The 26204-nt window shown below is 62.0% G+C and overlaps 3 protein-coding genes across 5 annotated transcripts in view; 1 reads left to right on the plus strand and 2 right to left on the minus strand.

Annotated features, from left to right (window-relative positions):
* Window positions 1–678: 678 nt before the first annotated feature.
* LOC123381842 (translation initiation factor IF-2-like) lies at window positions 679–4458 on the minus strand. Its single transcript, XM_045044183.1, has 3 exons — window positions 4432–4458; window positions 3363–4025; window positions 679–3119 (listed from the first exon to the last, which is right to left on the minus strand). The coding sequence occupies exons 1-3, from the start codon at window positions 4456–4458 to the stop codon at window positions 3039–3041; spliced, it is 771 nt and encodes a 256-aa protein (XP_044900118.1). The 3' UTR covers window positions 679–3038.
* On the plus strand, window positions 2245–7246 carry SPHK1 (sphingosine kinase 1). Of its 3 annotated transcripts, none has more exons than XM_045043995.1 (6): window positions 2245–2841; window positions 4731–4934; window positions 5305–5457; window positions 5544–5638; window positions 5719–5834; window positions 6138–7246. In XM_045043995.1, the coding sequence occupies exons 2-6, from the start codon at window positions 4925–4927 to the stop codon at window positions 6925–6927; spliced, it is 1164 nt and encodes a 387-aa protein (XP_044899930.1). In that variant the 5' UTR covers window positions 2245–2841; window positions 4731–4924; the 3' UTR covers window positions 6928–7246. The 3 variants fall into 3 exon arrangements, with proteins under 3 accessions (XP_044899930.1, XP_023099805.1, XP_011287697.1); XM_023244037.2 differs by lacking the exon at window positions 2245–2841 and adding an exon at window positions 3918–4080; XM_011289395.4 differs by lacking the exon at window positions 2245–2841 and adding an exon at window positions 4202–4413.
* A 932-nt stretch (window positions 7247–8178) lies between these two features.
* The window catches only part of UBE2O (ubiquitin conjugating enzyme E2 O), a 57416-nt gene continuing 39390 nt past the window's right edge, over window positions 8179–26204 (minus strand). The window contains exons 2-18 of the mRNA XM_045043994.1: window positions 22763–22822; window positions 22549–22659; window positions 20400–20497; window positions 20023–20086; window positions 19205–19348; window positions 18665–18774; window positions 18385–18535; window positions 17669–18141; window positions 17135–17289; window positions 16749–16861; window positions 16528–16656; window positions 15841–15930; window positions 14076–14772; window positions 13670–13806; window positions 10828–11031; window positions 10653–10710; window positions 8179–10488 (exon numbers count right to left, since the gene is read on the minus strand). Of these exons, the coding sequence (XP_044899929.1) occupies window positions 9818–10488; window positions 10653–10710; window positions 10828–11031; window positions 13670–13806; window positions 14076–14772; window positions 15841–15930; window positions 16528–16656; window positions 16749–16861; window positions 17135–17289; window positions 17669–18141; window positions 18385–18535; window positions 18665–18774; window positions 19205–19348; window positions 20023–20086; window positions 20400–20497; window positions 22549–22659; window positions 22763–22822 (3465 nt within the window). The 3' untranslated portion in view covers window positions 8179–9817. The remainder of the gene's footprint in view (window positions 10489–10652; window positions 10711–10827; window positions 11032–13669; window positions 13807–14075; window positions 14773–15840; window positions 15931–16527; window positions 16657–16748; window positions 16862–17134; window positions 17290–17668; window positions 18142–18384; window positions 18536–18664; window positions 18775–19204; window positions 19349–20022; window positions 20087–20399; window positions 20498–22548; window positions 22660–22762; window positions 22823–26204) is intronic.

Raw genomic sequence — 26204 nt, forward strand, 5'->3', positions numbered from 1 at the left:
CCAAAGAACAAATCCAGGGGCGCCTGGGTGGCTCAGTGGGTTATGCGTCAGACTTTGACTCAGATCATGATCTCACAGTTTGTGAGTTTGAGCCTAACGTCCGGCTCAATGCTGTCAGAGCACAGCCCACTTTGGATCCTCTGTCCCCCCTCCCTCTCTGCACCCTCCCCCCTCAACATACTGGTCTCAGACTCGGGACCTCTGGGTCGGTGAAACAGTAGATTTCTGGGAAGCCACCCAGTTTGTGGTACTTTGTGACAACGACCCCAGGAAACTAGAATTGTCTTCAGATGTTGGGCAGACATTCGAAAGGAGTGGAGTGGGCGTGGCCTGCAGGCCTCCACACTGAGGGCGTTCCAGAAGCTAGTCACCCTGTCAGGGAGCTAGAATCAGCAGGCCAGCAGGTGAGGGTGGAAGGCAGACCCCAGAGGAGACAGGTGTCCCCAGCCTTAGCAAGGAAACCCATGAGGACAAGGAGGCTGCCCGAAGGATAGAGCTAAGCTGATCCCAACCACGGCAGAAACAGAAACTCTGAACACTCCCTGCGAGCAGCCAAGAATCCCGTGTGACCAGTCCGCCCTCCCGGATCTCCACGGGCGGCACACCCCACACCCCACAACCCCCGGCACGGTCACGAGCATCTAGGCAACTCTCAGAACGGAAAGCCACATCTGGGACTGTCCTGAACACAAGTCTTAAGGGGAGTTTGTAGAGTTGGACACCTCCCCTTCCCTGCCCTTGCAGCCCCCCAGGCGCAAAGGACTCAAGGTCAAGGGAGGCCTCGAGGCCCTGCAATTCAACTTGGGAGCTGCAATCTCCCAGGGAGGATTGCTTCCGGGAACGGAGGGATGGTGGGGATCCTATCCTAATAAAAGCAAGTCATGTGCCATCTGGCGGCCTTGGCCCCGCGTTTCCTGAGAGCTGGAGCTGGGCCCAGTGAATGCCTGCTTTCTTTCTCTGAAGCAGAAGAGAGGCTCTCAGGAGTGTCTCCCTGGGGAGGCTGCCTGGGGGAGGAAGAGGTGGCTGGGAGAGATGGAAAGGCAGTCTCTTTGACCTGTGAGACAGGTATCGCCTTCAAGCTGAGCTACCCAGCGGCAATCTGGTCAGATCAAGCCTGGTGGGCCTTGCTGGGCACCGGGGCTGGTTGCTAGGACCAGGCTTGGGGGAGGAAGCCTGGAGAGGGCTTCAAGACGTTTTCTTTCTCCGGTTTTCTTTCTCCTTGGGGCAGGCCACCTACCGGGTCAATCGATAGGATACTCAAACTTTATCAGCAAGAGGCCTGTCTTCCCGGCTGGGAGGCAGGACTCCTGGGTTTACTTCTCCGCTCTGTTGGGAATTGGTTTGACAGCTTGGGCAAGACCCTTCACCCCTCCGGGTTTGGGTGCCCCCAGTTGTCAAAGGGCCACAAGCATCTTGTTCTTGCCCAATCCTGTCTCTTGGGCCAGGGCTGCTGATGGGTGAGTTTCTGCATCAGATAAGGTTCTTTAGAGAGAGGCTGGGGAGAGGCGGCCTGGGAGCGGGGAGGTGAATGACAAGAAGGAGGGGGGTTACAGCGGAGGCCGTGGAGGTGAGGGGGGCAGGAGAAGAGGCGCCAGGGAGGACAGAGGAGCCATTGTGCAGACTGGAACCCGGGCCAGAGGGCTTTGCCCTTCACCTCCCTCCCACTGGGCCCCCGGAGGCCGGATAAAGAGCCCAAAAGGCTGCCCCGCCTCCCCTCGCCCGCAAGGTTTCTGGTCAACCCCGCCTCCACCCGACTCCCTGCGACTCCGGCGGGGCTCCAGCCTGGGGCGCCTGGAGGAAGCGCGGGACCCTGTAGCAGGCGAGCTCTCTCACCGTGGACTCATGCACAGCCACATCTTCCCTTCCCTGTGCCTCAGTTTCCCACCAGACTCCAAGGTTTAAAGCAGCAGCTCTTCAGGCCTGATGGGGGAAGGGGGAGGCTGGCCTGGCCTTCTCCGTAGCCACCTCCCTCCAAGGCCGAGATCTCAGGGGGAAAAAAGCGCGTCCCGCTTTTTCGAAAGCTCCTAATCCAGACTTAGACCCTAGCCTGCCCCGGAGGGGAAGAGAGAGGACCGAAGGGCGAGAAGGGGAGGAGGGGAGCAGGGGGGAGGGGCGGGTGGGCTGGATCAGGTCCTCAGGCTCCCGCACTGAGCCTCCTCCTCCGCCGCCGCTCGCGTCCCCGCGTCGCGTGACCGCGGCACTGCGGCTGCAGCGCTGCCCTCCCCGTGCCGGTTTCCTGCGGAGTGGGGGTGGCGGGCCCGGAGGTTCAAGAACAGACCGCGGCCGCGGCGCTGCGAGAGGGTGATGGCGCTCCGGCTCCCTCCCCACGTTCTTAGTTTTACGGAGTTTCTCGACCCTCGAGCGCATCGCTGAGTCACTTTCTCGGAACGCGCTCGGGACGCTCGGGACCCAGCCAGGGCCGCCCGGGGGCCGCGCAAGGCGGAAGCGCGCACCGCTGCGACGCGCGCCGAGCCGCGGGTCCCCGGGCCCGCGCCTCCCTCCTAGCCGGCGACCGCGGGCTCCGCCCCCCCAGGTGCCGGGAAACCGGGACCCGCTGCCTGCGTTCCCCGGAAGAGACCCCGCGGAGGCGTGCCCGAGTTGCGACTTTCGGGGGCGTTGACAAGTGCCAGGTGTGCGTGGGCCGCGTGGCTGCGGGTGCCGGCGCGCGAGTCCACAGCAGCCTGGGCCCGGACCACCTCCGCCCGCTACAGGCGTTAGGCCCTTCCTAACTTTGGCCTCACCTGGTCAGGGCGCCTAGTCGGCTTTGACCCCTTCCTCCTCCGGGTCTCCGCAGATAACCCCCCCGGGGACTCAACTCGAGTTGGTCGCGGACACGTTCAGGTCAGACACTTTCTCCTGATAAGTATGTATATCTCTCACGCACGCACTGACACGCGCTCCCCGCTCTGCCTCCGTCGAAGTGAAGGTTCCCCCGGCGCTCTTGCATTTTCCCACTGAGCCAGGGGAGGCGGCGGGGGACACTGCGCCACGGTTTGGCTCTCCAATCCCGACGGGGACCCCTAGACCTTGTTCACACCTCACGGCGGGTGAGGGGCGTGGGCCTGGATCGCCTGCTGCGGGACAGCTTCTCTCGCCCCGGTGAGCCTCGATGGTTTCCTCTGGGGAAAAAGATCCAAATTTTAAGGTTCTTGACAAGGCCCCCTCCTCCGGACAGCAGCCACCCCACCCCACCCCCACCCCTGGCGGGTCCCCTGTCCCCTCCCCCCGCCCCCCGACGGCGCGCCTGACTGCCGTGGGCTCGGTGGCTGCGCGACCGGGCTGCCGCGCCGGGAAACCAAAAATAATCCTCCGGGGGAGAACGGGCGCGGCAGCAGAGACGCCCCGGCACAGAGGAGGGGTACCCGGTGGGGTCTGGGCCTCGAATTCCGGGGGACTGCGGTGGGGCGCACGAAGGGGGAAGATCCCGGGGCGGGAGGTCGCAGCGTCCAGGGGCAGCCGGGGGTCTGCCCGGAGCGCTGAGCCGCGCGCGCCTGGAGCCCCACAGGGGCGGCTCGGACTTCGGGCGGCGCGGCGAGTTCGCGCGGGGCCCGCGCTGCGCGTTCACCCTTGCGCGTCCGGGACTCTGAGCTCGCGGCCGCCGCTCGTGGCCGGACCCCGGGCTCTGCGCCTCGCCGACTCCAGCCGGGCCGCGGCGCCGCCTTCTCGCGGGTCGCCCAGTCTGAGCAGCGGGGGCGCGCGCGCGCGCGCGCGCGCGGCCGGGCCCGGAGATCCGGCCAAGCGTCTGCGCGGGGCCGAGCCGCGGGGGCCGACAGTGCGGGAGGCCGGGGGCGGGCAGGCCCTGGCCGCGCCAGGCGCCGGTTCCACCTCCGGGAGCGCGGGGGAGCGCGGGGTGTGGCCAGGCCGGGCGCAGAGGCACAGCGCCCTCCCAGCGCGGCGGCGCCTGGCGGCGAAGTTGAGCTAAAAGTTTGAGGCCAGAGGCAGCGAGGCCGTGGAGTCAGCGTTAGTCCGGCGCTCCGGTCGTCGCTCAGACGTGAGGCTGAGCCCGGGACGAGCCGAGTTCCGCCCTAGGCCACTGTAGGGAACGGAGGTGGCGCCTCCCCAGCAAACCGGACCGACTGGGTAGGGCCGCCCGCCCTGCCTTCTCGCCACTCCTGGGCGCCCACTCGGCGCTCGGCTGAGGGAGGCGACGGCCGGCCGCGGGGCTCGGGCTCGGCCCTCGCGCGGCCCCGGCGCGGCTCCCACGAGCAAGGCGCGCGTCCGGGCAGCGTCGCGGGGCCTCGGGAGGCGCGCGCGGCGACCCCCGCCGCTCCGCAGCTCGCGGTTGTGGCCCCGGCCCGCCGGGGTGGCTCGGGGCGGCGATCGCTCGCGCCCAACTTCGCGCCCCGCGATGCCCGCTCACGTTCTGGGATTTTTACGCAACTGGACTCCCCTCCCTCTGGGAGTCCCCGGGGGGTGAGGAGCTGGTGCGACCGAGAGAGCCACGGGGCTGTGCCTCATCGTCGGGCCGGAACCCGAGGCCCCCAGGGAGGAGAGTCCCCAGGAAGAGAGACCCTTCGCCTCTGAGAGTGGAGGGGCGTGGGGGGGGGGTGTGCTCAGTTCTAGGACGGGAGCGCCCTTGGTGGCGCCAGACCTCGGCTCTCTGGACCTCTCGGAGGACTAGGCGATGCCAGAGAGCGCGGCTCCCCGCGCGCGGCCCGAGGATCTAGCTGGGCGCTGCCCATCTCTGGGGGCCGCCCGGGACTCCGCCAGCGCTGTCTCCTCTCCCTCAGATCCCGCAGCCGCAGGGGATGACGCCGGTACCTCCGCGGCCCCGACTCCGGGCGGGAAGGGCGAGCCCCTCAGCCCGCACCGCGTCGCCCGCCTGGGCGGCACCGATAAGGAGCTGAAGGCAGGAGCCGCCGCCGCGGGCAGCCCCCCAACAGCGCTGGGGACGCCCTGGCAGCGGGAGCCGCGAGACGAGGTTATGGATCCAGGTTTGTGGGGTCCCGGGGGGGGGGGGGAGGGGCTGAGGGTGGGTGGCCCTTCCGCCCTTGCCAGGAAGAATGGCCAGAGTCAGCTGGGCAAAAAAAGAAGGGGCTGGCTGGGGGACAGTGGAAACACTTTTCCCGACGAGGCCAGAAGCTGGCCGGGTCTGAGCCAAGAGCCGGGGTGGCAAGGGCACCGTGCTCCCTCCCGCTCCTGGAGCTCCCCCCCTGGAAGGCCGCTGCCTCTGGCGGGGATCTGTTGGATCAGTTACCGGGGGAGTTCATCAGGCCCCACGTTTCCACCCCAGTACCCCTTTTGTGATTCTCGGCCCCCTAGTGGCCGGTTGGGGACGCGGTCTTTTGGGGTTTGTTTTTACAGCGGGAGGCGGCGGGAGCCTGCTGCCCGAGCGGTGCCGCGTGCTGGTCCTGTTAAACCCGCGCGGAGGCAAGGGCAAGGCGCTGCAGCTCTTCTGGAGCCACGTGCAGCCCCTGCTGGCCCAGGCCGGCATCTCCTTCACGCTGATGCTCACTGGTGAGTGCCTCCCCGAGGGGTGGCAGGGAGCAATCCCAGCCACGGTCCCCCATACATACCCTCGGGGCCACCCCGTCTCTCCACAGAGCGTCGGAACCACGCTCGGGAGCTGGTGCAGGGGTTGGAGCTGGGGCGCTGGGACGCCCTGGTGGTCATGTCTGGAGACGGGCTGATGTACGAGGTGAGGCCCGCCCCAAGAGACTGGGTGTGGGTGGGGGGGGCGGGGTGCTCCCCAGGCTGAGGCCACCCGTGCTCCAACAGGTGGTGAACGGGCTCATGGAGCGGCCCGACTGGGAGACTGCCATCCGGAAGCCCCTGTGTAGCCTCCCGGCTGGCTCCGGCAACGCCCTGGCAGCTTCTTTGAACCATTATGCCGGGTGAGAGCCCAGGGTCCGAGGGGGCCTCAGTTTCTCCTCCATGCCACCCTCCTGCCAGGTTTTCTTTTCTAAGTCCCCGTATCCCGGGGTAACTTCTGTTCCCTCTTCTCGGGAGCCTCCACGCTGTGTTCTGGGGCCCTCTCTCGGTCACTCCAGCTGGCTGCCTCCACCTGCTCCCTCTGTCATTCCTACCAACTCCCTAGGGACCCCGTGTTGCTTTGCCTGCCTCGAGTCCCCAGGCAGCGGAAGGGGAGGATGCACGAGGGCTCCGGCCTCACTCCCTCCGACCTCTCTCCCCCGCAGCTATGAGCAGGTGACCAACGAGGACCTCTTGACCAACTGCACCCTGCTGCTGTGCCGCCGGCTGCTGGAGCCCATGAACCTCCTGTCACTGCAGACCGCCTCGGGGCTGCGCCTCTTCTCCGTGCTTAGCCTGTCTTGGGGCTTCATCGCTGATGTGGATCTGGAGAGCGAGAAGTTTCGGCGCCTCGGGGAGCTCCGCTTCACTCTGGGCACCTTCCTGCGCCTGGCGGCGCTGCGCGTGTACCGGGGCCGACTGGCCTACCTGCCCGCAGGAAGGGGGGTCCCCGGGGTGCCCGCCTCCCCTGCGGTGGACCGGCAGGACCAGCAGGGCCCTACGGACGCGCACCTCGTACCCCTGGAGGAGCCGGTGCCCGCGCACTGGACGGTGGTGCCGGAGCAGGACTTCGTGCTGGTGCTGGCGTTGCTGCACTCGCACCTGGGCAGCGAGATGTTCGCTGCCCCGATGGGCCGCTCTGCCGCCGGCACCATGCACCTGTTCTACGTGCGGGCGGGCGTGTCTCGGGCCACGCTGCTGCGCCTCTTCCTGGCCATGGAGAAGGGGAAGCACTTGGAGCAGGCCTGTCCCTACTTGGTGTACGCGCCCGTGGTCGCCTTCCGCCTGGAGCCCAAGGATGGGAAGGGTGTGTTTGCCGCCGACGGGGAGTTGTTGGTCAGCGAGGCTGTGCAAGGCCAGGTGCACGCGGACTACATCTGGATGGTCAGTGGCTGCGTGGAGCCCCCACCCGGCCAGAAGCCTCGGCGGGGATCACCTCCAGAAAAGCCCTTATGACTCCACGGGCCTTGTCGTGCCTTAGCCTGCTTGGTCTACTCCGAGCTCAGGATCCTCTCCCCTTCCCCCAGGACCGGAGGGGCTTGTCCCCAGCTCGTGTGGTGGTGGGGAGGAGGAGCAAGCGGACCCCTGGAGAAGGTGGGAAGGCGGAGGACGTGCTTTGGAAGGCCGGGCTCTGCCTCCCAAAGGCCAGAATGAGGCTCTGGGCCAGGAGCCCAGCCGGTTGCCCCCCGCCCCTGCCTGTGGGAGCCAGTCCCGTTTTGTCCTGGGAGCCCCACCCCATGAATCAAAATACAAATAAAGTGACCCTCCCAGCCTACTGGTGTTATTCCAGGTGTTGGGGAGGGAGTGGGGTCTAGAACTTAACGTCAGCGATGCCCAGTGGTGCCTCCTGGATTGGACACAGCAGGATACTGACCCCTGCTAATAGTCATTTTGGTGGTGGGCACGGGACCGGGGCTAGTCTGGGTTTTCCTTTTTTTTTTTTTTTTTTTTTTTGCAGAGGTTAGGGCCCTGCCCCAGTGATCATCCCGCCTTTGGCCTGGGAGAAGCCAGGGAGCTCAGCCAACTGCCTAACCCCATATGGAAGACAGACACTCAGATCTAGTGTCTTACCCGGGGCCACACAGCCAGTTAGTCTCCGCAAAAAGGGAAAATGTCTCCGATTTCAGGGGCATTAGGGAAATCGGCAACAAAGTCAAAATGGGAGGTAGTTACTCCCTCTGGAAAGGAGTCTTATCCCTCCAGTGAGGGCTCTAGGGCTCCCCCAGCCTCCTCCACCTCCTCTACCCTACCCTGCCCCTATCCCCCCATGGGCAGGAGTTAAAAGGAAACAGCAGGAGGGGCACATACCAGGCTCGCAAGCTGGTCACCGTTTTGGCGTAAAGCCCAGGCCAGGTGCTCCGATGTCTGCTCCCCCAGCATCTGGAAGGAGTTGACCTGGCCGGGCCGGTCAATTACAGGCCCCTGGGACCCCAGCCGCTGCTGGCAGACATTGCCCAACACTGGCCCTTGAAGAATGGGACGCGAGCCCTGCCCACGAACAACAGCACTGACCCGCTGAACTAGATCCCGGGCTCCCGGCCCCCGGACGCCCGTGAGTCCTAGGACTGGACGCGCAGAAGGCACGGAAGCAGACCGGGTGGGTGCAAGGTGCCGCTGCCGTGAACCTTCCTGGCAACCGGTCTTGCCTTCCCCTGGGGAGGTGTGCGTGAGGTGCCCCAGAGGGGAAGAAAGGCGACAGAGCCCAGATGAATGGCAGAGGCAGGTTTAATAGTGCCACCTTGTCTTTTTTGTACATTGTAATGAGCCAAACGAAAAAAATGCAAGTAAAAAAAAAGTTTAATCACACAGCACTTTATACAGATATCGTAAGCAGTAGGCATTCACATCTCCACATGAACAACGCACCGGGAAGCACAGCCCCACCACTCTAGATGTTTCTCAAACAAGATACCGACTCAGGGCTCCAAATGCCGCGGCCCGGCTCCGTCCTTCCCTGCGGCCGCTGCCCGCCGGGTGGTTACGGCACAGCACAGTGTGGAGCCAGCGGAAGGCGGACAAGACGCATCATGCTTTGGCTTCTTTTTTTTTTTTTTGTCTTTTTTTTTTCTAATAAGAGTTAATATCTTTGCTTTTGAGATTTATTTTCTTTCAACCTTAAATATTACATACATACACCAAAAATTACATAGCTGCAATGTGCTCAACAGCATCCTCTTAACCTGGAGCTTCACATTATCAAAAGCTTAGAAAACTTGTAAACCTCTGGGCCTGTCTCTGCGAGGGAGGAGAACCCCTGTCGGCCACCTCTCTCTCCCCAGATTGAGCCTGCAGAGTTTGTAAGCAACAGGAGGCCTCATCCTCAACCAAGAAAGAGAGAGAGAGAGAGAGAGAGAGAGAGAGAGAGAGAGAGCAGGCCGGTTCCTTCTATGTCACCTCCCAGGGTTAGCATGTGATGGTGGGAGGGGCAGAGTCTGCGGGAGGGGCCCCAGCACCTGCCCCGGCCTTGTGGCCTTGTCTGTGCCGCCTCCCTGCCTCCTAGGGCCCTGGGGCGGGACGGGGCAGGGGGCAGACCGGCTTGCCAGCACTGCGGGGCCCCAGCCACCTGGACGCGAGAGCAAGGCACCTACAGCTGTCTTCTTTTCCAGCAGCAACCTGGTCCTCATTCCATGTTATGCGCAAGGGCCACCACCACCTCTCCCGGGTGTCACCCTGAACCCAGCCTGGTCCCAACCTCTCTGAGAGAGCAAGTTCAACAGCCTGAGGATTATCCTGTGAAAGGTCCAGAGCAGAGCCAGGAGTCGGTGACGGCAGCCACAACTCCCCAGCTGGGGGTGGAGGGGGGTGGGGGGGGGGGTGGGGAGACAAGGGAGGATCTGGTGGCGGTGGCAGCGGGAGGACCCAGGAACGGGGACGCTATGGGGCACCGAAGAGGCTGAAAGGGACGAGGGGGGAAACGCTGGAGCAACCCACACTTCATGCAAGGCACACCCACTCGTCCTGCGGCTGAGCTGCACGGCTCGTGGGGCAGACGGAGCCCCCGAGCCAGGCCCTAGGAAGACCCCACCTCCGCCTTGAGATGGGGACGGCGAGGGAGCAAGTGCCGGGACGCTCCGCCTGGGTGACAAGTGGAAAATCAGCAACAGGTTTCAGATTCTCTTTGCCACAGGGCACCGGCCCGTTGGAAGATCGCTTCGGAAAAGAAACGGCAGCATCTCATGAAACTTCTTGCACTTCAGCATCAAACTCACCTCGGGGAGAGGGCAGCGAGGGGCTTTCGCGTTGGGGACAGAGGAGAAAACGGGAAGATGGAAGGTTCCGGGGGAAGGAGCGAGCGGGCAGCGGCTGGCCTCTCCCCACGTGACGCTTCTTCCTCGAGGGCTGGCGGCTACTGGTCCTCCGCGCTCTCAGGCATGCCCGCCTCTAGCAGAGCGGCCCGGAACTGCGTCAGGACACCCCGGATGCTCTTGATGAAACCCTTAGAGAGTGGGAAGAGAGGGAAGCCGATGTCAGGATAGCCGCTCTTCTCGGGCAAGAAGCTCCGGTAGCTCTTTCTCCGCTTCTTTGGTCTGACGCTGGGGGGCACCGGGGCGTCGGGCGCTGCCTCCGAAGTCTGGTCTGTGCGGTCCCTGCTGGCCGAGGCCAGGCCCTGGGCGCCGCCCTCCGAGTCTGAGCCCTGGGAGGCCTCTCCGGGGAACAGCCCTCCGTCCTCAGCTTCCTCTCGGCCGTAGTCTGAGAGCTCGGCCACGGCGGGTGGCTCCGGGGAGCCGCTGTCCTTGGGGATCCCGTTGGGCAGCGCCTGGGCCCTCTCCAGCAGGGCGTGGGTTTCCAGCCAGGACTCGATGCGGTTCACCAGCCGCCAGCCACCGGTGCTGAAGTGTTGCCGGATCTCCTGCTCGAAGACCTCGGGCGGCCGCCGCACCAACTGGGTCATGGACTGCACCACGCGGATGAGCGCCATCTCGTTGTAGCAGCGACTGTTCTCATACCCCTCCTGCAGGCCCCGGTCGCTGTCGAAGCCCGCCTCGTTGTAGTACGGTTCATTCACCAGGATTAGACCTGGGGGTGGGGGTGGGGGTGGGGGGTGAGAAGCCCGTCAGGGCCGGCCCGACAACTCCGCGGACGGCCAGAGCCACAGGCGGGACGGGGAGGACACGGAGGCCAGCGGCACCGCGCCCTCCAGCGGCTCTCCCCACCGGCGCCCCGCACCCTGCCCGCCGTACCTTGGATGGAGATGAGCACCTGGAGGAGGCTGGATTTGCTCGTCCACCTCTCTGTGCCCTGGAACGCACACACGCACAGCCTCATCAGCTCTGGCCCCGACACCCCGCCCTCCCTACGCCCCCCCCCCCCCGCTGCCCTCCCCCATTCCCACCCGGCTCCTGGCACCGTAGTCACCTTTCCGATCCAGGTGCCCAGGAGGCTGACGCACACCTTCCCGTTGTCATACAGGTTGGGGTTCAGGCGGCCACTGCACTGGGAGAGGTAGCAGAAGTGGGGGGGCACGGCTGGGTAGATGTTGGGGAGCTGGATGTCAAACAAGTAGAGGCCGTCCTCGTAGGGGGTGCGAGTGGGGCCCTTGATCAGGGCTGAGAAGAGGTCCTAGAGGGAGGGAGGGCTGAGGTCGGCGGGGGGGGGGGGGGGCTCCAAACACCACCAGCTACGGAGAAGCTAAACGTAAATACCTCTGTGCAGAGCCACGCGGCATCTTTTAACTCCGGGCGTAAATAGAATTATCCAAAGTTGTGTTTATTTTACCAGGCTTTTTTTTCCGTTAAGTCATTACTTTCATTTTAAAAAATTTTTTTATTAAAAAAATTTTTTTTAATGTTTATTTTTGAGAGAGAGGGAGAGAGAGAGAGAGAGAGAGAGAGAGAGAGAGAGAGGGAGAGAGAGAGAGAGAGAGAGAGAGAGAGAGAGAGGGAGGGAGAGAGGGAGAGAGAGAGAGAGAGAGAGAGGGAGAGAGAGAGAGAGAGAGAGAGAGAGAGAGGGAGGGAGGGAGAGAGAGAGAGAGAGGGAGAGAGAGAGAGAGAGAGAGAGGGAGGGAGGGAGAGAGAGAGAGAGAGGGAGAGAGAGAGAGGGAGAGGGAGGGAGGGAGGGAGAGAGAGAGAGAGAGATGGTGCCTGAGCAGGGGCGGGGGCAGAGAGAGAGGGGGAGACACAGAATCCGAAGCAGGCTCCAGGCTCTGAGCTGTCAGCACAGAACCTGATGCGGGGCTCAAACTCACGAACCGCGAGATCATGACCTGAGCCGAAGTTGGATGCTTAACCAACTGAGCCACCCAGGTGCCCCTTATTTTTAAAAATTGTTTTAAATGGATGCTTTTCTTTCTGCCTTTTAAACATTTATTTATTTTTCAGACAGAGAGAGACAGAGCATGAACGGGGGAGGGTCAGAGAGAGAGAGGGAGACACAGAATCTGAAACAGGCTCCAGGCTCTGAGCCGTCAGCACAGAGCCCGACGCGGGGCTCGAACTCACAGACCGCGAGATCGTGACCTGAGCTGAAGTCGGCCGCTTAACCAACTGAGCCACCCAGGCTCAGTCCCTCTTTCTGCCTTTTAAAAAGTTTTTTTTATTTATCTATTTTGAGAGAGAGCATGAACGAAGGAGGGGCAGAGGGGGAGGGATGGAGGGAAGGAGAGAGAGAGGGAGAGAGAGGGAGAGAGGGAGAGCGGCGGCGGGGGGAGAGAGAGAGAGAGAGAGAGAGAGAGAGAGAGAGAGAGAGAGAGAGAGAATCCCAAGCAGGCTCTGTGTTGTCAGCGAAGAGCCCGACGGGGCTGGCTCGATCTCACCACTGTGAGATCACGACCCGAGTCAAAACCAAGAGTCAGACACTTGACCGACTGAGTCACCCAGGAGCCCTTCATTACTTTTATTTTCACTCTTCAAAACACCTGCCCTGACCTCCACCGCCATGAAGACCAACAATAATCACAACCAGTGAGAAAATGAAAGGACATCCTAGGGCGGCAAGGCTCTACCTGCTTTTGGGAACCGGAGGGATAGGGGATCTGGAATTCCAGCAGAAACGGTGGCAGAGCGTCAGAGACTCAGGTCACTAAGTCACCGGGCAGACGCCCCACAGACGCTCAAGATCTGGGTGCCTGCCGGCGGAGGGGCGGCATCGGCAGCCAGACCCGTGCTCAGAACACGGGGTGACGGAATGGCGAGGGCGGAGTGCCGACTGGACCGACAGCACCCTCTCCCGCGCTTTCTCACGCGGCCGCCCTGTGGGCCTCAAGAGAAGGCACTACTTCCCCGTCCCTCCAGGTGAGACTTGGAAAACATGCGAGTCCCTTCCGTCAGCACAGCTGAGACCAGCCGGGAATTTCCCAAGTTTTACTAAAATCCAAGAACAAGCCAAAGTGTCGTTAAGAACCCGGAGCAGCACCGACCCTGTGGAGACCCCAGCCCCGCTCTGTGGTTTCCGGCCTGCGCCAAGAAGGTCTGAACAGCGCCTCTCTTCTGTCCTGGGGCCCCTTTCACCAGGGCTGGGGTGGGGCCCAGGTCAGGGTAGGGTTCAGGGTCTCGCACACAGAGGCCCAGCACACAGCAGGCGCCTGGTAAGTGTGCCGGATAAATGAGGGGCCAGGCGGACCGGGCTGGCCTGCGCCTGGAACGAGGAGGTGCTCACACGGCCTCTGGTGGCAGGACTCAACCCTGGGCCTGAGCCACGAAGACAGGAGTGGAAAACGCAGTGCGGCATGGCCGCGTGACGGGACGCTATTCTGTAGCTAAAAAAGAACGGACTGGATCGACATCCATCAACACGGGGGGTGGGTCTAAAAAATTACCTGATTGAGTGAAACAAGCAACCCTCAGGTGACATGTACGAGGACGGGCTGTTCACGTAAAACAAATCACACGAAGTGTTTACAGGGACACACGAGAAGGTAAAGACATGAAAAGAGGGTCTCCTATAAGGAGACCCACAAAACTCAGTCGTGACTCCCAGGGGCAGGGTGAGGATTGCTCAAAGGCAACTTTCGCCTTTTCCACAACGTGGTAATATTTCAAGAGAACAGGACTCAGGTAAAGCTCTGTGCTTCAAAACTGACTTTTAACAGGAGGGAGAAAGGGAGGAACCATGCGATCCGGACACACGTGCGGGGCTCCTGCCCCGTGAGGGGTGCGGACGGCCTCCCAGGTGCTGCCGGGTCCCGCGGCCCCCTGGGTACCAAGCACCCACACGAGCACGTCTGCAGCCGCCCGCGCCGGGCCCACGCCAGGCTACTTGCCATTCTGTCCTCGAAGGTCTTGACCATGATGCCGTCAGGCAGCGAGGTAGCCAGCAACGCCATCTCCTTCCGTACTGTGCTGAAGAACTTCTTGGCTTCCGGAGGCTGGAACTCAATTTTCTTAAAAGAGTGATTTGCTACAAGGCAAGAAAGAGTGGTCAATCGCTAATGGCAAGCCCCCGAGAGCTCTATCTGGAAACACAGCTGCCGCCCTCGGGAAGCCTGGCCCCGAGGGAGCGGCCGGCTGCTGGGTGTGCGCCCCCGACGGGGGGATAACCCCACGCGCTTCGCACCCGCCAACCTGGCATCGGCACCAGCGACCACACCGGGGACGTGGCCTCCTCCCCTCAGGCGGCAGCCGGCCACCCGGCCTCCAGATCTGGCAACAAAAACAAGGTGAACTCACAGGGCGCGAACTCCAGCACTGAGAAGACCTCGCCCTTGGCGCTGGTGAAGGTGACTCCGGGCTTGCCGCCGCACTGCTGACAGAGCACCGGGGTCTCGCTGGGCCACTCGGCCTTCACGGGTGACTGCCCTTCCGGCTTCTCCTCCTTGCGCTCCGTGTCTGGCATCGCCTCCATCTTCTCCTCCTCTGCGATGGCCACGTTGTCCAGGGTCTTCTTGAGATTTTCCTGCAGTTTCTTGATGTCGTCTAGAAACTTCTTCTCCCGAGTCGGTTTCTCCGGCTCCACTGTGGGGGAGGTGGGCGAGCCTGTCAGAAGCTGCTCCACAGTCATGTTCTTGAGGCTCTCCAGGATCTTGATGGCCTCTTTCAGCTCCCGGAAGCTCTTCGGGGGCCCGTCTTTGCCAGCCTTCTCCATCAGCCCAGCCACGGGGGCAGCCATGGCCACGGCCCCCTGAATGGCGGCCGTGGCAGCCTCTTCGCTGATCACTACCCCCTTGTCCTCCTCAGGGGCCGCCGGCTGCTCGGTGGGCGGGATGGGGGGCTCCTCTATCTTGGGGTGCTCATCCTCCACCAGCCCGTTGTCCGTCTCCCAGCTGTCGCTGTCGTCCTCCCACTCATCCGAGGACGCCCCACTGGTGCTGCCTTCCACCGAGTCATAGTCCGACTCCTCAATCTCAGACTCGATGTTGTACAAGTGCTGGGGGTGGGGGAAGACAGGCAATTCAGAGAGGCTCTGCTGGGCGCTCTGGGGCCCTCACTCTGGGGCCCGTCCCGACCCTCAGAGCTGATGGTGACTGGGTGCGTTGAGGCCTCGGCAGGCCCCTTCCACCCGTTCCCCCTCTCCTGTTCTCGACTCCGCAGTTGAGTCTCTCTGCACTAGCTGGTCCCCGGGTCTCTAGAAGGCGCCTCTGCCTGCCCCACACCCACTGCCGGGGGTGGGGGGGGGGCGGAGCTCAAAACCCCAACCAACAGCCAAAGGCTGTTCCAGCCTCCCCTGCCCCTGTGTGCACCCCTTGGCCACCATTTGACCTTGATGGCAAATCCGGCCCCTCCCCTAGAGGATTCAGGTCAGCCACCTCCGTGGGGCTGCACGGGTAGCTGAGAACGTGCAATGGCGGCGGGGGAGGTTCAGCAGAGCTGGCCTGTGTCACATCCTGTTCCCGTACCCCGGAATGGCCGCCCGGACGAGGGGGTGAGTGAGTCACTCCCTCCCCTACCCCGTGGAGGTGCCAGGAGAGGGGAGCTGGGGCGTGCAGATCAGCTCACACAAGGGGGGAGGGAAACGGTACTGAGAGTAGCTTTGCTGCTCAGAGCCCACCAGCAGGGGCTGGGACTGGGGCCCAGCTCTTCTCCCTCCTCTTGCGGACGTGTGAAAAGTTTTCCTAGGACTGTTGGTGGGAAAGGCTCTGTCTCCTATAGGAAGTAACCTGTGTTTCTCGGCACAGGGAGATGGGGACACAGGCAAATCTGGAAAGCTTGTGAAAATCTGCACACACCTGGCAACCTGGGGAACCTTCCAGGTGGGACAAGACTACGGGCCAGCTGTGGGCTGCCCCTCTGTTCTCCGGACTGCCCACACCACAGTTTTGCATGGGACAGCTCCTTCCTCTCAGGCGCTCTCTGAGACCCAAACGCCCCAAAGAAGAGACCCTCACCGGGAAGACCCGAGAGCCTGTCTCCCTGTTCCGTGAGCAGGGACAGGAGACGAGCCACGGCTCCCAGCCCGGCTGCCACGGTTACGGTCTGGGCCTCAGCAGGGGCTTACCTGGGGCAGAATGATGGTCTTTGAGTTGTCAGCCCACACCACCTCCACCTTGCTGCTGACGTCCACACGGGCCACCTGGCCAACTGATGGCTGCAGGGCAACGGGACAGGGTCAAGGGAGCATCTCTCTGAAGGGTGAGGGCCAGATCACCTCCAAAGGGAGCTCCGGCAATGGGTGACAAGGGCGAGGCCGTGAGAAGGGACACGGGTGCCGGCCCGAGGCCGCACAGGGTGAGCAGCTCAAGCGTGGGGCCCTCTGGCTCCGGCACCGGCAGCCAGACACCAAGCCCCTGTTAATTCCCTTCCCGCTCAGCATTCTGCCCTCCCTGGGCTTCCCGACCTTCTCGGGACGGGGTTCCTGCTCTTCCTCGGCTTGACCCCACCCGATGTTCCCACCTGCTCGCCAAGGCATGGCTTGGACGCCCCCTCCCCCAGCCTCTCCGGTGCCCCCACGGCACTCAGGACCAGGAGTCGGACTTCCCCACTAAACAGAACCACTGGGGCTCAGGGAGCAGCTACGTGCAGTCTGATCCTGATGGGCAGGCAAATCCTTGTGGAGGCGCACGAGAGGACACCTGCAGGTCTGGTCTCCTGGAGCCACCCGGTGGCACCTCCAGGGATCGCAGATGCTGCCTGGGGCAGGGAGCCGGCATGGAGGCCGTGAACTGGGGGGGGGGGGGGGGCAGACCTCATCCTCCTTGTGAGGAGCTCCATCCTCAGTATTGCCGATGCGGATGACGATGTCCGTGGTGCGGAACCGGAAGTCAGGGTGGTCAGCGATGTCGTAGACGCTCACGTCCTCCTCTTCTCCAATCAGCTGGAGCACGGGATGGGTTGTCATGAGCCCACGGGCCTTACAGCCAGCCCACCAGAGCCCACCCTGGAGGAAGGAGCGGGGGCTGCGCATACCTCCACGTCATCGCCACTGGGCCGCAGCTTGAACCACTTCACCATGCAGGTGCGGCCCACGTGGTCCCCAGACTGCACCACGCCGTAGACGGCGGGGTCTGGACAGGTCTGGACTGGGAAACCGGAGGAGGGAACGTGACTTAGGGCTAAGGAGCCCTGCCGCGCCCCCCCCCCCTCCCCCACCGCCCGCCGCCACTACATCGCGGGGCACAGGGCACAGGACCCATGTCCTCTGGCCAGGCTGGCAGAGGCCAGAGAAGGCTGCCCCAGTCCCTGAAGAAGTTCTTCAAAGGGGGCGTCTCCTCCCTGAGCCCGAGGCCTCCGGCCCCTCCCTCCCAAGCCCTGCCCAGGCCCTCGGCTGGGCGGCCTTCTGGGGCCAGCACTACCTCGCTTGTCCACCACAAAGTCTCCGGGGCAGAATTCGTTGTTGTCCAGGTGGTGCACGGGAAAGAGGTCGTTGGAGCGGATGTTGCACTCCACGGAGCCGTCTTGCCACATCACGTCTGCCGAGGTCATGGTGGTCACCACCTCCACCGCCACCCTGCAGGCGCGGTGCATCCGGTCGGCCGGGCCACACGCAACAGGCAAGGAAAGGAGGAGGAAAGACAGGTCCGTGAATGCTCCCCCGCATGTCCCGTGCCCCGGGACCTCCTCTGAGGCCTCGTTTGGGAGAGCCCGGTGAACGCGGTCCCGGAGGCCAGACTCGGGGCCACACGGTGCCTCCACGCCACCTGCCGGCCCCACTCCCAGAGCCCTCCTCTCCACGCTGGCCAAGGCCAGGCGCCTACGCGGCCTCAGCTGGGCCCCCCCCCCCCCGAGCCTGCGTGGGGCTCGCAGACTGTGCTTGCGTGTGCGGGAGCCAAACGGACAGCCTCAGGCCGGACACTCAGCCAGGAGGGAGAGGGCGCCTCTGGGTTTACCTGTCCCCCGGCTTAAAGTCACGAGTGATTTTATTCTTCTTCCGCTTGTGTTTCCGCTTCAAGTTCTTGATAGACAAGGGGATGCTCTTTTTTCTACTTGTGCCGCTGCCACTCTGGGAGGAGGTGGTGGAGCTAGCAGAGGAGGTCACCGAGCTGGTGTCATCCGTGTCATCGGCGGCCTCGTCGTCCGCGTCCTGCTCTGCCGAGTGCAGCCTGTCGTCGCCACCTTCCTTCAGCAGGAAGGGGGGCAGCTGCTCACCCGCGTCCTGGGCCTCCTCTGGGCCCTCATCCTGCATCTCCACCGGGCTGGCGGCCCCATCGGGCGTCTCCTCGGGGCTGACCGACCCCGTTTCGCTCTTGGCTTTGGCCCCTCCTTTCTTTCCCGGGTCCTCCACGGAATGGTCTCGGGAGCACTGCGTGTCCGGGGAGCAGGACATGATCCTCACAACCTGCTTCTTCAACAGGCGCTTCACCTGTGAGGGCGGAGCAGGAGGCACGGGGGCTGTGGAGCAGCAGGGCGCCCCTGGCCCCACCCTGGGCATGTGGGACACCCAGGCAGTTTGGGGGGGAGGGGGGCAGCGATACACATCGAGGTGGCCTGCAAGGTGATCAGAGCTGCCCCCCAAGGCCTAAAGCACAGACCGTCCTTCCCAGCTGTGGAAACAGCTCACGGCCAGTTCCTCAAACGCCCACCTATCCCAACCCCAAGGACGTACCTTCTTGGCCATAGAGCCCTCCCCCTGGGCGCAGTGTTTTTCTGGACATTCACAGGCAATCTTGGCCGGCTCTACCTTGGCTGGGAAGACATACAGACAACGCTCCCCAAGCTGCCGCTGAGCATGGTCAAAGCATCCGAGACGCTTCACCCTGGGAGGGAGAGAAGCGAGGGGTGGACCAACGGTGATCTCGGCCCCCCCACGGCTCTCACTTTGGTCCAGAGACACGAGCAGGGCACGCTACCGGGGTCGCTGGAGTGGGCATGCTGGAGCCACTCACCTGCCTAGGTTTTCCTGGGTAATGACAGAGGGCGGGGGGCTGACGCTGTCCGTGCCCCCTGGACAGAAACTCTTGGTAATCCATGTGACTTTTAGCTCTACGACCTGCACCTGGGGATGGCGGGTGGGACAGGGCCTTAGTCGGCAGCTTGACCGCTTTCTCAGTTAAGCAGCTGCCCGGAGCCCACCTGACCTCCGGAGCAGGAAGCCAGATGGATCTTCACGGCCTACCACCAAGTAGGACACCCACCCCCAGAGCAGGCCCCACCTGTAACAACTACAGCCTCACCCCACGGGTCCCCACCCTGTCAGGGCCCGGCGGGTCCACCACTCACCGCTGTGCCACCTTGCTGGGTCAGGCTGGGGGACACCTGCCTAGCAGTTACCCCAAGACCACGCCCTGGCTTCCCTCTATCCTTAAAGCCCTTTCAGATCAAGAGGGCTAAGGGGCCTCTTGGTCCTCCGAGCAGACAGCAAGGGAGTGGTAAGAGCTCAGCACCAGGGCGCAGAGGCTGAGGCCCCGGCCCCACCCCAGCCTTACCTCTTCCACCACCACACGGAACTTGCTCTTGGTGCTGAGCACAGGCTTGACCCCAGACAGCCACTGGGCACTAGAGAAGATCTTGGCGGGGCCGATGAGAACCTGGCCCGGGTAGAAGCCATAGGAGTCATCAAAGAAGAGACCCTGCAGGATGTGGGGCCAGAGAGAAAGTCCTTATGAGTGGCACGTGCCCAGGGGACAGTGCTCTCTGCATCTACGCCTGCCTCACCTCACACCTGCATGCTCCCCAGCCCTCTAAGCTAAGACAGAGCCTAGGGCTCTGGAGCAGCACGCATCACATCTAAAATGCACATAAATCACCCAGGGAGCTCATTAGAATGTACACCTGACTCATCCCAACAAGCTCTCAGGCCAGGTCAGTGTTGTTGGTCAAGGGTGACACTTCGAGGGCCCTAGAGGGCAGGAGTCCCCACACGGGTCTGATCATGCGCCCTTCCCATACTTACTTATAAACAGTCACATACTATTGTTCTAAAATATCCGACTGTAACAACACAGTGTACTGCTCTAATACTGAAAAGTGGCTATTTGTTAAAGAAAACACACAGTTAACAAAATGCAAAGAGAAGTTCTAATACTTTCTGTCCAGGTCTAGACTTCTAGACCTTTTGGTACGCACCCACCCCTTTTCTAGGAAACCGCTCTGCCTAGAAGCAGCGTCTGCTTAGCCCGGGCTAGCTCGCAGCTCTCTGCTAAGAAGTCCTTCTTCCTGTGCGGCCCAGAGGGCAGAGGAACATGAGACTCTGTCCCCTCCAAGCCCGCCCCCGGAGAAGCCTGCCTGGGTGGAGCAAACGTACAGAGTCGCTGACGTGGGGACAGACGTCATAGAGCTTGGCGCCATCTTCTGTGTTCATGGAGCACCTGAAACAGCGAACACGGGTTTGGTCTCCACCAGGGCACAATGACGGACACACCAGTCCAAGTGGTTCCCCCGAGACAAACAAGGCCCCGACCCCTGAGTACTGACTACCATTAAAAATTATCGACAATAAAGCACCAACCCCCAACAGATGCTCTAAATTAGGCCAGGGCGACAGGAGACCAGCCCAGGGGCGGGCCCCCAGAGCCAGCAGCGCGTGTCACCGCAGGCCCCACGAGAAGACGCCCTCGGCCTTCCCCGGCCCGCGGGTGGCCCCTGCAGAGCGTGGCCCCGTATCACGGGGGAGCTGTGTACCTGGCACCGTTGGACAGCTTCAGGATGATCTGGTTCTTTAAGTCGTAGACCTTCCCCAGCCAGCAGTCATAGGCAATGTAGTCCCCGTACATGAAGGGCTGTGGACCGGGCCGGGGTGTGAGAGGCAGCGGGAGGCACTGGCGTGCAGCCCACCAGCTCCTCTTTGCCCGGAGACGGAGGAGGAGGGATCCGAGGAGCTCGCTGCCTGAGCCGGCCCGCCCCCCCACCCCAACGAGTTCTACGCTGCACCCCGGCTCCCCCTCCCAGGTCGGGGGGGGGCGGGGGGGGTCTGCCTGGCGGCAACGAGAGAGTTGCGCGAGGCCACGGAGCCTCCGAGGACACAGGGCTCCGGGGCAGGAGTGGGCTGTGGAGGTGGCAGGTGGAGGGTGGTTACGTGGACAAGTAAGCGATACAAAAGCAAGTGTCTCCCTGCTGGGAAAGGTTCTCACTCACACAGAAAAGCGGAAAGGAAAGAACGAACCTGAGCTGCTCAAACGGAACTAGAAGTATTGAGACAAAATCACATATTTTCATGTGTGCGTAGAAGAGGTGCTGACAAATTCAGACGTGCCTCCGGGTACACACACAGGCATCTCCTGGTGTGGTCCTGAGAGGCCCTGCTGGCGATCCGTATACGCTGCACACGGCCAGATTTCTGTTTAAAATGCCATTCCCCTCTGAAAGGAACCAAGGCTCTTGGGAGAAATGGCTGATTCCAGGGCCGGATCAGAAGAGGTAGAAAGTAAGAAGGTGCTTAAAACAAAACAAAACAAAAACCAAAAACAAGACCCAGGATGGGAAAGTGTCGAAAGGACACAGATATCAGCTTGAAGGGGCGCTTACTGGCCAAATCTGCAATAATTTAAGCAACAAAATACTGGCAGTAATGGATTGCAACCAACCGAACAGAAGGGGACCTCGGAGTCCATACCGACGTAAAAAGAATTAAACGAACGAGGCTGAGAGTGAAGCTCTTCCGTACAGAACGCCAACTAATAAAAAGGACGAGAAGCCACCGTGCTATCAAATCACCACTCAGCAAGCATTAGAGGGCTAGCCGACTCAGGTGGGAGTTGCTAACGGAGGCTAAGGCTGGTGGATCGGGGTCTCAGCCATTATGGACACAACCCCGGAGCACCTCCCCGCAAAGCTGGCCGGCTCGGGTGGGAAGTGCTAACCGAGGCTGGGGCTGGTGGACCAGGGTTTCAAAAGTAACAGGTTATTGACGCAACCCTGAGGCATCTCTCCCCAGAGCAGAATCCCTTGCAAAGGTGGTGTAAATGGTGACCTTGTGGAGAGGCTGGGCAGACACCAATACGGCCGGGATCACGACGAACACCCCTACTGTGGCCGCTGGATGTCACGGGCCAGGAAGAGCTCCGGGTGTTTCTGGGGCGGTCCTGACAAGGATGCGAGGCCTGAGTCTGGTCAGGAGGCCGATGACACGGCTCTGCGCTCAGGTCAGCCACTGGAAGGTACCAGGGCGTGGACAACAAAGCAAGACTGGGAGCAGTTCCAGATGAGGAATCAAAGAGCTGACAACCGAATGCAAAGTGTGCTGCTGAACGGAGTCCCGGATCGGAGGGGAAAGGCCGTTGGAACAGCCGGATGGGGTCTCTGGGTCGGACAGATGCGTGCTAGTGCCACCTTCCTGAACGGGGGGCTGAAAGACGGGTTCCGGGTTTGGGGAAGTACGCACCGTAGTGCTTCAGGCCCGTGGGGCGCTGTGTCTGTAGCTTGCTCTCCAGCGTGTCAGAGAAAAGACTAGGGAGACAGAAGGAAATGCGGGGAAGGGAGGAGGAAGGTGATGGGGCCAACGGAGGGAAAGGTTCACCGCCAAGGAGCCCAGGGACGCAGGGAGCACGGGAACGTACAGCTTTCCCTAAGTTTGAAATCACTTAAAAAAGAAACTAAGGAAGAAATTTGTTGTTTCAAAACAGAGTGTTAAAGAAAGGGAGCGAGGGAAGGAAAACCCCACCAGCAAGGCATGCCGGAGGCACAGGGAGGTGTCCCGACCTCACGTCCGCACGGCTTCCTCACAAGGAGCGCCACTCAGGCAAGCCCGCCCCGGGAAGGTGCCCGGAAGGTGCGGTGCGCGCGTGGGGAGAACCGGACCGCCGAGGGCGGGCAGGCGGGCGGGGCCGCTCACCCAGATGTGCTGCAGGTCCTTGCTGTTGACGGGGTAGATGATGCAGTTGGTGCCGATGAGCTTGACGGCACAGTCGATGCTGACGTCGATCACGGTGCCGCACTGGCTGTCCTGGGGAGGAGAAGGCATCCAGGCCCGAGCAGGCGCACGGCACCGGCCGCCAGGGCAGACCCGGCCCAGACACTCCCCGGGCAACCCCCGCGCCAACACTCACGGTGGATCGCATGTGCCGGACCACGTCCCGGGGCACCACAGAGCGGTCCTCTAGCTTCAGCTGAGAAAGAGAACACGGTGTGACAGAATGGCCTCTGATGTCATTACGGGGTGCGTTCCCCCCCAACTTCTGACTACGCTGTGACACACAGACAGCCAAGCACACAAACCCTAAGTGCCGAGCACAGCTTGGGCCAGCGCCACACACCCTCTAATGGCAGCCAGACTGACAGACAGAACTCCAGGCGCTACCTCCCGGAGCTCCAGAGGCAAACAGTATGGTGACCGAAGGTCATTTCGATCATACCGAGAAGCGTGCCTAAATGACAGTTCACATAAGGCCTCCTTCAAATTACAGGTTCAACAGCCCGTCACACAGCAAGACCGCTTTGCTAGGAGTGACATCCTTTTCCCACTTTCTGCAAGTGCCTGCCTGCGCCCCTACTGAGCGCTGAGTTACAGGGGGTGGAGGAGCGGAGTGACACCGGGCCACGTGGGTCACCCTGACGCCCGCTATCGCCTGACACGACCTTGTAATCTGGGCTATCCTTTCCGACCAGCCGCAGCCTGCTCCTTATCTACTGCTCCGCAGAGCCGAGCACAGCACCGCGGGGGAGCCCTCGGGACGGCCGGCTCTGGAGCCCCGCCAACTGCTCGGCGAGCACCGGACCCATCCCTTCACAGCCAGCCAGGCCCAGCCTCCTCTGAGCGGACAGCCAGGGCCCCTCGAGGGCTGTCCCCCGCCTCTGCCAGGCACGGGACCCCCCCCTCCAATGGGCCGGCCGCAAGACAGTGGTCCACCGGGCCCACGCGTCTTCTTTGCTGGCTCGCCCAACCTGGGGACGCCCCTCGGGAATGCTTCACTGAGCCACGGTACCGGGTGAGTCTCTGACCGCCCATCTCCTTTGGACGGGCACCTCCGAGACCCCAAACCACAGGGGTGCGAGAGCTATTCTCTCAAACAACACCCAACCTACGACTCCTCAGGCTCACTCCCCCAGTGCAAGGCCCAGGGCAGGGAAAGGTGAACTCCACAGAAGGAGAACTGAGACACCGGCTCAAGGTCACCGAAATTTTGGCAATGATGGCTGACACAAACCCTGCTATCAGTAGGATGATGTGATTTACAAAAAAGTAAAGGAGAAAGCGACAGGCCCCATTATTGACAAGCGATGGAGATTCTCCTACCTGGGCATACAAGCCCATGATCCAGCTAAGAGTAAGCCTGGGGGTTAAAATCAGGGGTCCCTGAGCCAGACACTTACACGTGCCAGCTCTGAAACCTCAGGAAAGTCACTTATGTCCACACGTGAGAGCAGCCGTCTGGGAATGGTGGAGGGGATTACAAAGGCAATGAAAGCACAGACGATCACAGGGCACTGGGCACACAGTAAGTGCTCAGCTAATGCCAGATCTGCTGTCTCCCAGGGCACAGGCTGAAGGCCCTCTGAGGTCAGGCTCTTCTTCCCTCTGTTCAAAGACCCTAAGAGGCTGTGAGGGGCCACAAGGAGCTCTGCTCAGGGTCTGCCATGATGATGGTGCCACTTTTCTAACTCAAAGAACTTATTATCCTGTAACCCTCTGTGCCCAGAGCTCTGGTCTGGGTCATGGTATTTTCAGTGCTGTCCCACCCTATCTCAAACCTCTGCTCCCATTTTAGACTTCAAAAGCCACAATTGCAGGTCTTCCCAAGTTGCCATAGAAACCAAAGTTACAGTGCCAGGAAATCCAATGGGAGAGGGGCTGCACTGTGTGGGACACAGGGGTGCTACCGTTGGTGTGAGCCACGGCCGTGGGCACAGGCCGCCTTATCTGCCCGGGGATCCCTGAGGAGAGCCCCAAGTTGAGTCTGCAGATCACGTCCCCACCGAGGGGTCTGTGTCGGGCCCGACAGAGCTGCAGGGAAGGGACGGGCACAGGCCCAGCTCCTGAATCAGTGTAGTCTGTGATGGCACGCCGCCCGGCCTCGCGGCACCCTGGCCCGAGGGACGCTGCTCCTGAGGGTGGGTGGGTAGGTGGGACCGAGGCGACCGTTCCGAGGCCAGAGCGGGAACAGCACGTGGGTGAAGGCTGGTGTCACTGCAAGGCCAGAGGCGGGTTTCCTCCATCCTGCCTTTGTGAGCCCGTGCGGAAGGCGGCAGGGCAGCAGTTCAGTGTTCTTGGGAGAGGGGAGCTGGGGAGCAAACACCGTCCTCTGGATATGGCTCTGCTGACCTCCCCACCCGGAGGCCTGGTCCTCAGGCCCTTCTAACCTCTGTGACAAGGAGTGACATCTCTCCAAAGCCCTGACAATGTGGGGAGGGGAGCAGAGTGGGAACGGCAGGGAGAAAAGAGGGGTGTGGCGGCCACGGGTCTGGCTACATAGCCTTCCCTCGGGAATTCCAGACGGTGAGAGAAGGGCATCTGGAAGGGCTTAGATCAACCCGCAAGGCTCTCGCTGATCTTTCACAACCTTCCTCCCCAGCTCCCTACGTCCCACCCACACGGGGCACCGCCTGTGTCCACACAAGCCAGTCCTCCCCCTCCCAGGCGCCTCTCCACTGCACACGTCCTTCCAAACGCTCTCTTTTCCTCGCCCCACTCCCATCACGTGCTACCTGCATCGCCAAGGCTCTCCATAGCCCCACTCTGGGAGGCACCTCAGTGCTCCCGGGGGCTCGGGAGCTCTGGAGTCCTCTGCCCACGGCACCGCCCAAGGGCGACAAGCAGCTTCCTCGGTGCTTTGTGTGTTGTAACCTGTGAGGTCCTCCACGGAGCTCCGAAGCACACTGCTCCGGCCATTCCCACTTTACAGATAAGTAAATGGAGACAGAAAGAAAACACAGCTCCACGGAGGTGGACCTTGACTTGACTCAATCTGGCTCCAGGGGCCATTCTCTTAACCGCACAAAAAGCCCAACCCTCCCTGGAGCCGCAAAAATGAGAAGCGAGTAAAACACGTTCCTGGAAGGTCCATCACAGTGAAAGATCAGCGCTGTGTTCATTCCTGGGCCGGGGATGCAGAGATCGGGCACCCAGACGGCGGGCACTGGAGGCCAGCACTAGAGGGCGCTGTGCCCGCTCTAGGAAAATGCCGGGCTCTGGAGCTGAACGAGCCGCGAAGCAAAACCTACCAGAGATTTTCTGGTAGGTACACCCTGACTGCAGTTACCCAAAACTCGTTACCGGAGCGGGATCTGAGGTGGGGGATGGACAGGTCCCAACTGCCATTACCGGCTCTAAATTGCTGAACAACCTCTGAGGAGGGGACTATCAACATTTTTTGAGAGTGTAGCTGCCGGAGGCTTCTGAACAGGGGGGAAAAAAAAGATACCGCACCAAAATGCTGACCTGTCTCCGAATGAGAAGGGACTATGGATGGCTTTTAAAGGGAGCGTGCATTACTGCAGACGATTTTGGGACACGACCGTGGGACGTCGTTTGCTCCCCTGCCGGCTCTGGAA

This window comes from Felis catus, chromosome E1 (genome assembly GCF_018350175.1).
Source record: "Felis catus isolate Fca126 chromosome E1, F.catus_Fca126_mat1.0, whole genome shotgun sequence".
Taxonomy (NCBI): domain Eukaryota; kingdom Metazoa; phylum Chordata; class Mammalia; order Carnivora; family Felidae; genus Felis; species Felis catus.